The sequence below is a fragment of the Lygodium microphyllum genome, unplaced genomic scaffold (assembly GCF_053477565.2).
Source record: "Lygodium microphyllum isolate KBCC unplaced genomic scaffold, Lygodium_microphyllum_v1.1.10 scaffold_45, whole genome shotgun sequence".
Taxonomy (NCBI): Eukaryota; Viridiplantae; Streptophyta; class Polypodiopsida; order Schizaeales; family Lygodiaceae; genus Lygodium; species Lygodium microphyllum.
In genome coordinates, this window is record NW_028229528.1 from 1,166,397 (window position 1) to 1,179,748 (window position 13,352).

The 13,352-nt window shown below is 41.3% G+C and overlaps 1 protein-coding gene and 1 long non-coding RNA gene across 3 annotated transcripts in view; one reads left to right on the forward strand and one right to left on the reverse strand.

Moving 5' to 3' along the window:
* The first annotated feature begins 710 nt into the window (after positions 1–710).
* The window catches only part of LOC148008929 (villin-4-like), a 72,855-nt gene continuing 60,213 nt past the window's right edge, over positions 711–13,352 (forward strand). Inside the window, exons 1-13 of one of the 2 annotated variants that reach the window (XM_087673904.1) lie at positions 711–1,407; positions 1,520–1,613; positions 2,001–2,069; positions 2,223–2,450; positions 2,543–2,720; positions 2,810–2,942; positions 3,090–3,252; positions 3,341–3,473; positions 3,552–3,649; positions 3,725–3,880; positions 4,004–4,072; positions 4,656–4,724; positions 4,825–4,890. In XM_087673904.1, the coding sequence (XP_087530030.1) occupies positions 1,358–1,407; positions 1,520–1,613; positions 2,001–2,069; positions 2,223–2,450; positions 2,543–2,720; positions 2,810–2,942; positions 3,090–3,252; positions 3,341–3,473; positions 3,552–3,649; positions 3,725–3,880; positions 4,004–4,072; positions 4,656–4,724; positions 4,825–4,890 (1,506 nt within the window). In that variant the 5' untranslated portion in view covers positions 711–1,357. Of the gene's footprint in view, positions 1,408–1,519; positions 1,614–2,000; positions 2,070–2,222; positions 2,451–2,542; positions 2,721–2,809; positions 2,943–3,089; positions 3,253–3,340; positions 3,474–3,551; positions 3,650–3,724; positions 3,881–4,003; positions 4,073–4,655; positions 4,725–4,824; positions 4,909–13,352 lie in introns of both variants that reach the window. The other variant, XM_087673903.1, reaches the window with a different exon arrangement.
* LOC148008930 (uncharacterized) overlaps positions 3,875–13,352 on the reverse strand; it is a 30,207-nt gene continuing 20,729 nt past the window's right edge. The window contains exons 2-3 of the long non-coding RNA XR_015689884.1: positions 4,751–4,905; positions 3,875–4,401 (exon numbers count right to left, since the gene is read on the reverse strand). This is a non-coding gene — a long non-coding RNA (uncharacterized LOC148008930). The remainder of the gene's footprint in view (positions 4,402–4,750; positions 4,906–13,352) is intronic.

A 13,352-nucleotide genomic window follows, 5' to 3' on the forward strand; every position in this document is an offset into this window, starting at 1 on the left:
TTAGAATCAAGATTGCATTGATCAAGCAAAATGTTCAAGCACACTAAATGTAAGGATAGAATCTAATTTCAAAAGTTCTTCACGCAGTCTCGAAGGTGATGATCCAACAATTAACATTTGAGCGCATAATTATGAGGTTGTGGGTTCCAATCATGTTTGGGGTGTTCTTGTAAGTTTGGCCTTTTGCCCACTCGAGCACTCGGTTGGGACTTCCTCCTTGATTGGGTTATTGAGGAGGCCAGTCTAGTGTGATTAAGCTTTGCGATTCGTCTGCTGGGAAAAAGCAAAAAGGATCCCCCTTGTGGGCATTCGGAGACGTGTCTTATCCAAGGTTTAAAAAAGCGATGTACACCGAGTAGGATAGGCAGCGAATTGCAAACAGAGATAACCACTTTAGTGTGAAAAAGGTGTGGATTTTCACCTTTTGTCACTCTAGCAGCGTTCAGATGAAAATGACAATCCATGTGATCCTTCTGATCTGCACAAGATAGAGAAGCGTGAGTAGTAACATAAGTCACATCAACTCAAAGCCCACGTTGGGCATGGAATTTGCCCGACAAGAACATGCACATGCATGCTGCAGAGAAGGGCATGGGGTTCCTGAGAGTGTTGGAATACAGTACACAACACTCAACAGACTGATACTGATCTCACTGTGCTATCACAAAAAGGTCAACCGCCCTACACCGATGATTGATGGGCGGTGAAAGATTCTTAATTTGTTCATCAATCTCTCTCTCTCTCATGCGGCAGCAGCAGATTACGTAAAATTGTGTGCTCCCGTGGTCCGGGTTCAGCAAGGAGGGTATCACACATACACACAGAGGCTCTCTCTCTCTCTCTCTCTCTCTCTCATATGCGGCAGCAGCAGCAGCTTACGTATATTTGTGTCCGTGGCCAGCCGGGCCCAGCAAGGAGGTTATCACACACACACACACACACACACAGAGGCTCTCTCTCTCTCTCTCTCTCTCTCTCTCGGACTGTGCTTTTCATTTGCTCAAGTGGGTCTCGCATGTGCGTCAACCACCAACCCCCTTCAACCAAAACAAACCATGATCAGCTGCACGATGCCGCAGCTACCCACAGTTGCCTGAGCTGCGTACTATCCTTTGAAACTTCTCAATGGAGTGACCAGCTGACCAGAAGCAGTGACCAGAGCAGTCATTTGTTGTGAAGACATCTCTCTGATTTGCAGGCAACAGCAGGAGCAGCACAACTCAGGAAAAGAATATCATTAATAGGACTGACATCAGTGTTAAGAGGTACAATTTCTGAGAATATAGCAGTAGCAGAGCAGAGCTGACGTATTGTTTTGAACAACTAACGGAACAACACTCCAGCAAGCCAGCAAAACATGGCCTGGAAGGCTTTGGATCGTGCATTTCAAGGGGTTGGTCACAGGACGTATCCTTTCTTTGGAATTAACTATAATCGGTTTTTGCTTAATGTGAGCTTCAGCGGTAGGTGTGCTTGATTACAGTAACATTTAGGCTTTCCTTAGCGTTTTCATTATCAGTGGCATAGACGTCTGGAGAATCGAAAATTCAAAAGCAGTGGCAACGACACAATCTGGCTGCTTCAATTCCAAGCATTCATACGTTGTTTTGCATGTACACCTCTCAACAACAAACTAGTTTTGAAATACCAGTCTCTTTACTAAGCAACAATTTGTTCTGTATTTTATTTATTTTGTGATTCTCCTCTCTCTTCAACAAGGCTAACTTTTAATAAATCCACTCATAATTAGTAGTTTGCAGTATGTGGCAGCCCTTTTAATGCATTCATTACTTCATTATTATGCCAAAGGGTTTCTGCTGGTTCACCTTGTAACAAAAGCCATCCAACCTTTAAAAACTTAGCCCATTTAGCTATCTACCTTCCTACAATTTTCTTATTACATTGGCTTGCGACAGCTTGGTTATACAGTGTCATCGTGTGACAGCATCCTGGCATCCTAACTTAACTTCAGCCTTCATTGTCTTTTGTGGCTTGTCCAGACTCAAACAACAAAGAATGGTGTCTTCCAATACCATATCCACTACTGGCTCGGAAAAAGGACTCCTCAGGTGAGTGCTTCACCACACAGGTCGTACTGGTAACGTGGGATGTGAACATTACAAACTTCATTAGATTACTTCATTTGCTACTCATTAATGATCCTCTCAAACTTGCAAGTTTGTGTTTGTTTGAGTAAAGTATTGAATATGTTGATGCATCAGAAAGAGGCAACAGCAGCAGCTGTCAAGGCTGTGGAATTATGCATGAGCCTTGGAGCTCAAGGATTGCAATATAAAGAAGTGCAAGGCTTTGAAACAGACAGGTTTCTCTCTTATTTCTATCCTTGCTTCGTTGCATTCGAGGAAAATGACCTTCCATTGACTGTCAGAGGTCCACATGATGCACGGTTGTTCATGTGCAAAGGGCGACATGTGGTCCGCGTCAAAGAGGTAGGATGATAGCCTGCAGTGCAATGGCTCACTAATCCTTAACATGGATCTGTGTTCATTCTACTCAAGGCACTTTTGAATGTGTTCTGCAGGTTCTATTTGCTCGATCTTCACTTACACATGACAGTGTGTTTATACTTGTTACTCTTTCTAAGATCTTCCAATTCAATGGTTCCAACACAGACGACTATGAGCGGGCAAAAGCTTTGGATGTTGTCCAGTACTTGAACATGAATATTCTTAGAGAGAAGCGTCCCATTGCGATAGTTGGTAATTATAACCTTCAAAAGTAGCCTTTGCCATGTTATACATTCACACATTGAGTAGACATGCAACTTTCTGTGCGTTGGGTTCTTCAGAGGATGGCAGATTGGTGTCTGATGATAATGGAGATTTCTGGGGTCTTTTTGGTGGATATGCTCCTCTTTTCCGGAGAATGGATGATGATCAAGGCAGCTTTGAAACTGAAACTAGTGAACCAATGCTCTTTTGGTAAGAAGTTTCCATTGTAGCAAACAGATTTGTTTATGCAAGTTACTGCTTTTCAAACGGCTTTAAACATAAGAACATGCAGAAACAGAGTTCCAAAAACTTGTTTTATCAATTTTAAAACCTTTGCCCTACGATGCAATTGTCAAGTATCCATGAAACCCAGGCAAAAGAAGTGGGAAGAAAGTCTTTGCAGAAGCAAAAACTGTGTTCAAACAAATGTTATGTGCTCCAAAGTGGTGATGAATGGTTTACATGGGCTGGCCTGGATGCATCTCTTGAAGAAAGAAAACAAGCGGTTTTAATTGCAGAGGTAAGGAGACATCTTCACAGACTAGGGTGCAAATTTCAGAAGTCATGGCAAACTCGTGGCTTCCATCCTAAATAGCTGTTCCATACAGGAGATGATTGCAAACTGCAAGCACCCACATCGAGCTCATCTTACTTGTACCATAGAGAACCTGGAGCCTCCAGAATTCAGGTCAAAATTTGAAGCTTGGCCAGCTCCTACTACTGAGCAGGCAAGGGTTGGAGGTATGTATGCAGTGAATGGTTTCATAGGGCATCGACAACTATACACAGATGCTAAAGCTCTAGTTTGGTGCACCACAGCTGTATTGAGGCACAAAGGTCTTAATGTCCAAGGCTTGACCAAGGAAAGCCAGGCAAAGAAGCAAAATCTCCTTCTAAACAACGATGGCAAGCTTCAGGTCAAGTCTAACACACATGAAACAAAATCATGTGATTGACGAGTTCACTTTATTAATCTACTCTATGCAATCCAGGTTTGGTGTGTACATGGGCTGATGAAAGACAGTATCCCTCCAAGAGAACATGGAAAATTTTACAGCAATAATGCCTACGTCATACTATACTCGTATTTAGAAGACAAAAGCAACAATCATCTTGTGTTCTCATGGTTTGGACGCCAAGTTACTATGGTAATTTCACTTTACCAAAAAATGTCTGACAAAGCCTAAAGATAACATACACAAGCAAATACCAACATGAAAATCTAATGATGAATGTGTACTAGTCCCCATAACAATCATTATTTGCAACAGGACACAAGAAAAACAACCCTGCAACATACCAATGTTATGGCAAGCTCTTTGCAAGGGAAAAAAATTGAGGTGAGATATCCTCGCTTGATCTACCTTCTACTGCATTTGAGAGAAATATTGTGTGGTGTTATACGTCCTGTGCAACAAATTTTCCCTTCAGACTCGTCCAAGACAACCCCTACCATTATTTACATGTCAAGCAGCCATCATTTCAATTTGGGATGTCTGTCTGATAACTGATGTTTGAAATGGGCTTCAGCTAGCTGAAGTGAAGTAGTCTCTCAAATCATCATCCATCTCAAAACTGAACATTCTTACCTCATCCCTGTGACAAATTATTACCTTCTTTTATCTTCAGTATTACCGAAGCTTGGTCACCTTGGCATTCATAAGGTTTCCTGAATTTACACAAGACAACTGTGATGAAGACCCTCACTTCTTAGTGTATACAACATGAAGTGTTTATCATGACAAACCAATGTCAGCTGCATAATGCACCTGTACAATGTATGTAATGCATCCCCACATGATTAACTTTTCAACAAGCTGAAAGATATTGCTAGCTTCCTATACAAGATGCATTTGAACTGCTTGCACACGATCACACATCCATAAAGATTATGACTAATTTTCTCTATAGTCAAAATGACAGGTTCATATATTTGAAGGGAAGGAACCAAATTTGTTCCTCTCGCTATTCGAGTATCTATTCATTATGAAGGTAGCCATCAATATTCAAGTGCATACCTTTTAATAAGTGCAAATGACTTTTGTGTCACTATACATCCTTGAAACATTTTTCATTTCAATTGCAATTGCAGGGTGATGAATCGACTGAAAGCACAAGGTTGTTTCAAGTACAGCAATCAGGTCCCAGCAACTGGCAGGCAATTCAAGTACCCCTGGTAACAAGAACTGGCAGATTATATGTCACAATCTGTTATCAATACTGAACAGAAACTGGGGGTTAAAAGAAAGCATATTGTGTAGTCTAATGTAGTTACAGAGATCATTCAGAATCTTTAGAATTTGCATAGACAGCATTGCCACCCAATTTACATAGAGCAAATGCCATCAGCTGCCAGACATACCTTTTACTCATCTTTGCTTTGTGTTTGTTGCATCACAACCATTTACAAATGCAAACATATGGTTAGTCTTGTTTTGAAAAAAATGATAAAACACTCACCCATGCTTTCTCCCTCCCACATTCTCCTTTTTGTCGTAATAGTAGTTGCTGTAGAATAAAATAGTCAGCTGTACCTCCTGGCAACATGTATGCCATGGACCCTTGTATGTCCCATGTGAATAACAGCAGTAAACCTCAAAACGAGGCTCCTCCATCATTTTAGTGGAACCTGAATCCATAGCACATCTTTTCTTTGGAAATCAGGCTGCTCCCAAGGAAAGAAGTTTCCATAGGAGCAATACCTAAAGACTTGCTGCATGCAAGGGCATTCCCAATGAGACTAAACAAAGGTATCCTTGTGAACTAAACGTGCCATAAATCCTCCAACAGAAAAATGAATTGGGAACCTACTTCTCTTCCAGAGGACCTCTAGGAATTTAAGTAAACATCAAATTTTTGGGCTTCACACCCTGCTGAGTTACAGCCTGAGAACAACATCATATAGGCCACTAGGTGAGACTTGAATAAGATGCAAACTAGTCTCCATTAGAGTGTTCTGTTAGATAAAAAAGCCTCCATTCAAGTATCAAATATGCAGAGTCTTCAACTAATCTTCTTTGCTAATCCTAGCAGCATCTCCCACCAAGAGTCTCCACAGAGACATTTCACCCCAGAAGGGCATCTTAGAAATCTAAGTACTCATCAATGTATAGCAAGATTCCACATGCAGGTCACCTAGACATGTAGTACTTCAAACTACCCTTAGCCAAATTTGCCTCAGTCAATTGGCAACGCATGGTGAACAAATGATATTCGAACACCAACCAAGTAAGCTACTATGCCACAATACGAGCAATAAAACACTATGATATACTCTACAGCCATTAATTTCTATTTTAAGCAGAAACGGCAAGGGGATCATGCACATTGCAAACAGATGAAGCAACTTGTCCTACTAAGTGGGATCATGCAAACAAAAAGCCTACAAAGGAACTTGTCCCAGATGACATCTGTAGGTATCATAGAAGCCACTTGTCACAACAATAAGCTACTGCGATCAGTATGACCATGAGGTGCCCTTGTCAGGAGGCCACCAATCTGACATTTTCTAGACCAACATATTTTCCCTAATAATGAATTGTGGACTCCATAACTGAAGCAATTTGTCTTGCCATTGCTATGACCACAGCTCTGCATGAGCACATCTTTGTAGCTTTCTTTATGATGCATCTTTTGTCTTCAACCAGCCTATGGTATACATTTTTATTTCTAAGAAAAGAAAATCCTATTATTAACACATTGGAGAAAATCCACCTGATTCAGTAAAATACAAATGGCAAGGAACTCTATAAAGAGTACCTAAATACATCACAAATACAATGGTTGTGTGAACAACCAATCTGGTGGGCTATAATGCCAAACCATCCAAGGGGCAATCCCAGGTCTGCAAGAAGGTCTCCCTACTCCTCATCCTCTCAAAGCCACCCTCCATCCTCTCTCAGCTCCTGCGGAGAGTGTGCATGATCTCTGTCTAAATCCTCCAAAGACTGTTTTTGAAGGTCTGTATCATGGCTTCACCTCATAGTCCAAATGTACCAAGCTATATTACCAGCAATCGCTACTACAATAGTGTTCTTCGGTCCACTTGTTAGCCTACCTACGTTAGTTATGTCAGTCTTATTGTGAACTCTTGTCAGAGTTTGACAAAGACATAGCTCTTGCAGTTTAGGTGCATTTTCTTTATTTGTCAGCTTCCTATCTGCATTCCTTTTGGAGCTCAACTGTGGATGTGCAAAAGTTCAAGGAGGAGTGAGCGTGAGAGTGTGATGGCTGGTGAGAGAGAGAGCAGAGTGAAAGTAATATCTGATATGAGTGTACCAACGATATGTTGGTACACAAAGAATAAAGTGTATTTATACTTAGGGCACGTAAGGGTGCATTCACATGTACAGCTAAATAATGTGCGTGTACTATACATGGAAGGTTAAATGGGTCTTTATCCCAACAACCTCCCACTTAAAGGTCCAAAGTGAACCTCTAACCGACTCCCACTAGTCATATGCAATGCTCATGTTGAGCTTTGCTTAGACTTTTAGTGAGAACATCTGCAGGGTTGTCTTGTGTTTTGATCTTGGTCAATGTGATTTGACCATCTTCCAAAATTTGTCTGATAAAGTGATATCGCACATCTATATGTTTTGTATGTGAATGATACATGGCATTTTTAGCTAGATACACAGCACTCTAGCTATCACATCCCAAAACTGCAGTACCCATAGACATGTTGAGTTCCTCTACAAGTCTACTCAACCATATAGCTTCCTTAGAAGCTTCAGTAGCTGATATGTATTCAGCTTCAATGGCACTCAGTGCAACGATGTTCTGCAACCTGGAACACCAAGAAATAGCCCCACCAGCAACTGTAAAGATATACCCACCAGTGGACCTCTGAGTGTCCAAGTTACATGCCATGTCTGCATCACAATAACCATGCAAACTAAGTGCACCCTACCCATAGCAAATACACTTTCTTTGTGTACCCTTGAGATATCTAAGAATACACTTGACAGTCTCCCAACGTGTTTTGCTAGGATTTGACATAAACTTGCTAACAACTCCCACTGTATGAGCAATGTCTAGATAAGTAACAATCATAGCATACATAAGAGAGCCACAAGCTGATGCATAGGGGACTCCTTTCACAGCATTTGCTTCCACGTCATCTTTTGGGCTGTTAGCTTTACTAAGCTTAAGATCAATTTCCCGATGTGTTTTGCCAGGATTTGACATAAACCTGCTAACAACTCCCACTGCATGAGCAATGTCTAGACAAGTAGCAACCATAGCATACATAAGAGAGCCACAAGTTGATGCATAGGGGACTCCCTTCACAGCATTTGCTTCCACGTCATCTTTTGGGCTATTAGCTTCACTAAGCTTAAGATAAGGAGGTAAGGGTACCCCAAAAGGCTTAGCTTCAGCCGTGTTAAATCTGTCCAATACATTTTCAATATACTTTTCTTGAGATAAAAACAGCAATTTCTGCATTCTATCTCTGCGAATCCTCATGTCCAAAATATGGTATGCATTCCCCAAATCTTTCATGGAGAAAACTAATTTCAACTGATTTTTGAGAGCATCCAAGCTAGTCTTTCTTTTCCTAGCTAGCAACATATCATCCACATACAAAAAAAATATGATGGGGCTGCAATTTGTATCCTTTTTCATGTACAAACAATGATTTGCATGGCTGCATGTAAACCCATGAGATAGCATAAAAGTGTCAAACTTTTTGTGCCACTGCCGTGGTGCTTGCTTCAGCCCATACAGGTTGCGTTTTGTTTTTTTTTTTTGTAAATAAAGTGTGGCTAATTATATTAATTCAAAAGAAACCTGAATACAAGAAAGTGCTCATGCTCAACAAACTAGCTGGAGCTGATGCAGAGTCACAGATATATCAAGTGTACAAGACTCTCAGAGTGGTCTAGGGGGGATGGGAGCAAGAAGCCATGGAGGATGTATCACCATCTGGTGCTGCCTGCCTGCATCGTGAAAAACAAGTCTTGGCTGCCCCAAGTGTGCATGGCTGCATTTTAGTTTACACACCATATGTTCTTTTCCAGGAACTACAAAGCCCTCACACTGTTTCATGTAGATTTCCTCATCAATGTCACCATGCAAGAAAGCTATTTTTACATCCATTTGGTACAACTCTAAGTCCAATACAGCAATGAGAGCAAAAAGCACACGTAGAGTAGTCATCTCCACAACAGGTGAGAAGACCTCTTGGAAGTCAATCCTTTCCTTCTGTGCATACCCTTTGGCAACCAGTCTTGCCTTGTACTTGGGTTTCCCATCAATTGTCTTTACTTTGTCCGCCCATTTGTTTGGAAGAGCCTTCCTTCCCTTGGGCAATGACACAAGATCCCAAGTATCATTTGCATATAGAGATTTAATCTCTTCCTGCATAGCTAGCTCCCACTTACTCCTGAATTTACATGACTTGGACTCTTTGTATGTAAGAGACTCGCCCTCATCTGTAAGCATCACATAATGCAAGGAGGGGTCAAACCTATGTGGTTGCTTTCTTACCCGTGGAGACCTACATACCCAATGATCAACATTTTCAGGAATTGGGTCTACATCTGGAGGTATATTATTTTCAGCATTTATTGGCTGTTGTAAACCATTTTCAGCATGGTGTTCATGCTGTACAGCACATTCATTTTCATTACCAGCACCTCCATTTTCATAATCAGCAAGTCTATCTTGTTGTCCATGACCTCCTTGTGCTCCTATTTGCTGTCCATCATCATCTGGCTCAAAAATAACCGGCTGATCATCAATTTCAGCCTATGGTGCAGCACCATGAGGCTCATTTTCTGAAGTAATAGGTGGCTGCAAACTTTGAGATTTGACCTTTTTCATATCTTCATTTGAGGCTAAAGTACCTTTCAGTAATTTTGCCTCATTAAACACAACATTACGACTGCAAATAATTTTCTTGGACTAAGGTAACCACACTTTGTAGCCAAATTCACCCTCATCACCATAGCCCATGAAGATGCCTTTGGTGGATTTTGGGTCAAGTTTGTTCCTCAGCTCATCTCTAACGTGCACAAAAGCATCACATCCAAATATGCGTAAATGGTTATATGAGGCCGATTTGCCAAACCAAACCTCCTCAGGGATGCTATTATTTAAGGACCTGTTTGGAGAGCGGTTGCAAATGTGAACCATGGTTTTGAGTGCCTCTCCCCAAAATTCATGAGGGAGATTAGCAGTGGACAGCATGCACTGCACTCTTTCACATAAAGTCCTATTATATCTCTCAGCCACCCCATTTGAAGAAGGGTTGTAAGGGGCTGTAAGCTCCCTCTTAATACCATGCAAGTCACAAAAGAACTTGAATTCAATTGATGTGAACTCACCCCCTTTATCCGTTCTCAAGCATTTCAGCTTTTCACCTGTCTGAGTGGTTACAAATACATGAAAAGTTTTAAAAACAGCAAACACTTGACTTTTCTTTTTCACAGGCATACTACATACATCAGAATGCACTTAGTCCAAGACATTGAACTTACGAGAGACACCAAAGTAAAAGGAAATTTTTCTTTGCTTTCCAAACTGACACTCATTACAAAAGTCAAGTTTAGATCCTTTTCCATCAACCCTCTTCAGAGAGGTAAGGACATCAAGTCCTTTCTGGCTCATATGGCCTAATCTCTTATGCCATAACTCCAAGTGACTGCAAATTTCAGCAATTGCAAGAAACTTGCCATTCAAGGCTTTACAGTGCAAACAATACAAAGTGCCCTTCTTGGTTCCTTTTACAATCAGCATGGAACCCTTTTTCATTTTCCACAGACCACCACTAAACAGTGTGGTGTAGCCATGCAAGTCAAGCTGACCAACAAATAGTGAACTCTTTTTAATGCCAAGCACATATCTAACATATTTCAACACAAGCTCTTGACCATTGTCTAAAGACAAGTGTACATTGCCAATTCCATCAATGCTGCAAGCATGGTTATTTCCAAGATACACCTTTCCATAACTACCTGCATTGAACATAGCAAAACACTCCAAGCAAGGAGTTACATGGAAAGAGGTACTAGAGTCTACAATCCAAGTCTGAGTGACACCATTATCAACTAACAAAAGTACATCAATCACATCAGCCTTGGTAATCTGCATATCCTACATGTGACATACAAGGGCATCATAATCAATTGCACATAATACATCAGCCTCTGTATTTGAAAGCTCCTCTATGATCACACTAGAGGCCACATTGGCCTTTTCCTTGCCTTTGGCTGCCTTAGATGCATCTGTCTTATCCTCCTTTTTATCTCCTATATTCTTCTTTCTCTCTTGTTCCTTCTTGTAATACCTGCAATCAGGTTTCTTGTGGCCCTTCCCAATCAAAGTGATAACAAGTAATGTCACTCTTTTCCTTTTCTTTGCTCTTGCTCATGTTTCTCTATCTTGCATTTGCATTTTTCTTTTCAGCCCTACCTCTTACATTATAAGCTGAGTTGTTGCCTTCTCCACTAGACACACATCTAATTTTTTCATTCAAGATTGAGCCTCTCACCCCATCATATGAGAGATTGGGATTATTGCTGAGAAAAACCACCAAGGTCTCCCAAAAGTTAGGCAATGTCATGATCAAAAAGATCGCCCTCAATTTATCATCAAAGTCCAAATTTGCATCCTTGAGCTGATTTAAAATCCTTGTAAATGCACTCAAGTGCTCAGCTACAGGCTTTGACTCATCCAATCGCATATTTACCAGCTTGCGCATTAAATGCACCTGATTAACAGGTGTGGTGATCTCATAGGTAGTTTTTAGCTTCTCCCATATTGCATAACCTGTATCTGAACCCTTAATGTCTATCAAAATGTCATCAGTGACACCCATCTTAATGCATCAGACATTAGTGTGGGTTTATCTTCCTGCAAAGCATCCTCACAATCCTTTAGGAACAAAATGCCCTGCATATGGTTTTTCCAAAGGTCAAAGCCATGACCATCAAACCGTTTGATTTCCATCAAACTCTTGATGTCTGAACTAGAAGAAGTTGCAGCCATTTTATCACGAATACAAGAGTAAATGCCCCCGAAATACAAAAGCACAAGCTGAACCAGCAAACACACTGCTGTCCTTCCTCAAACAGTAATAAATCTCTGCTATTTGTACATGAACCAGCCACCACATAAGTAAAAATGCAGAAATTTACCAAATTCTGCACAAACCCCCAAAATTCCAGGCCCAAAATTGCATAAATATAAGCCAATCTGACCCAACTGAGCAAAATTTTATCAATACATGAAAAGCCCCAATTTTTTGGAATCCAATGTCAAGAAATTTTACTCAAAAGAGCAAAATTTTGATAAATTTGGTAAACTCCCCAATTTAATTAAGGTCAACATACGCAATGTCTGCAATTTTGGACTTGAATATCACTGCCAGGCATAGACGAGGTCAAATCTGGGAAAAGCCCCAAATTTTCAGGCTCGAATTTGCACAAATCTAAGATTTGTGCCTCTAATGCGTGAACCCTCGCCAAGACAAGTGGTAATTGAAAAGATTAAAGAAAAAAAATTATTTTAAAAAAAACTAACCAGGCAGGGTTTCCGTTGACCCTGCCCCGTCATGTGACGGCTGTCATGCCTGGTCATCACCTACTGGCGCCTGGTCGCCACCTGCCAGCGCCTGGTCCTCGTGACGAATTGCCGACTAGTGACCACGATGGTCCTTGCTGCGTGCGTCGTCTGCCAACTTGTGCCCTGTCGCTCGATTGTTGCAACAACTGCTGCCCTGTTGCTTGGTCACACACAACGAACTTGGTTGGGTGGCTAACACCTATTGACTGTCATGTGCAATTCATTTGCAGCCCCGCTCTGAGCTAACAGCCCAAGACTCTTGCTCGGCTAACTTCCTTTTGCCTCGAGGTGTTTGCGAGCTACCTTTGATCACAGGAAGTGTGCACTCTATGCTCTGATACCAGTTGCTAGAGCTCAGCTGTGGATGTGCAGAAGTTCAAGGAGGAGTGAGCATGAGAGTGTGATGGCTGGTGTGAGAGAGAGTAGAGTGAAAGTACTATCTGATACGAGTGTACCAACGATATGTTGGTACACAAAGAATAAAATGTATTTATACTTAGGACATGTAAGGGTGCATTCACATGTACAGCTAAATAATGTGCGTGTACTATACACGGAAGGCTAAACGGGCCTTTATCCCAACACATTCCTAGGCTAGTTCTACTTTCCACAGTCTACCTACACCTACAAGACATTGTCATTGTCAACTAGGATTTGTCCACAGTCTCCCCTACTTTATCTAGCATTTTTCTTCAGTGACCAGCATTAAATGTTGGTTGGCCATCTTTTTTGGCACCTACTAGTGCAGGTCAGCCAGATTTAGGCATTTATTGCTATTTATAGCCAATCCCCCCCACTTGGCAGACACACACACTCTTCAATCTTCAGTCTTCTGTTTGCAAGTGCACACTCCGACACTCCAACTCTCCATGCTCGGTGCTGCCATCGTCATCAGCCTAATTTGGTACACTCATTGACGCTTTGGGCTGCATGCAAGGATTGATCAGTCCATCATCATCGTATCAACATTCTTCTTCAATCAATACAGTATTCTTCCTTCATCTTCTGATTCCTCTCTCTGTCTCTCTGTCTCTCTCTCTCTCTCTCTCT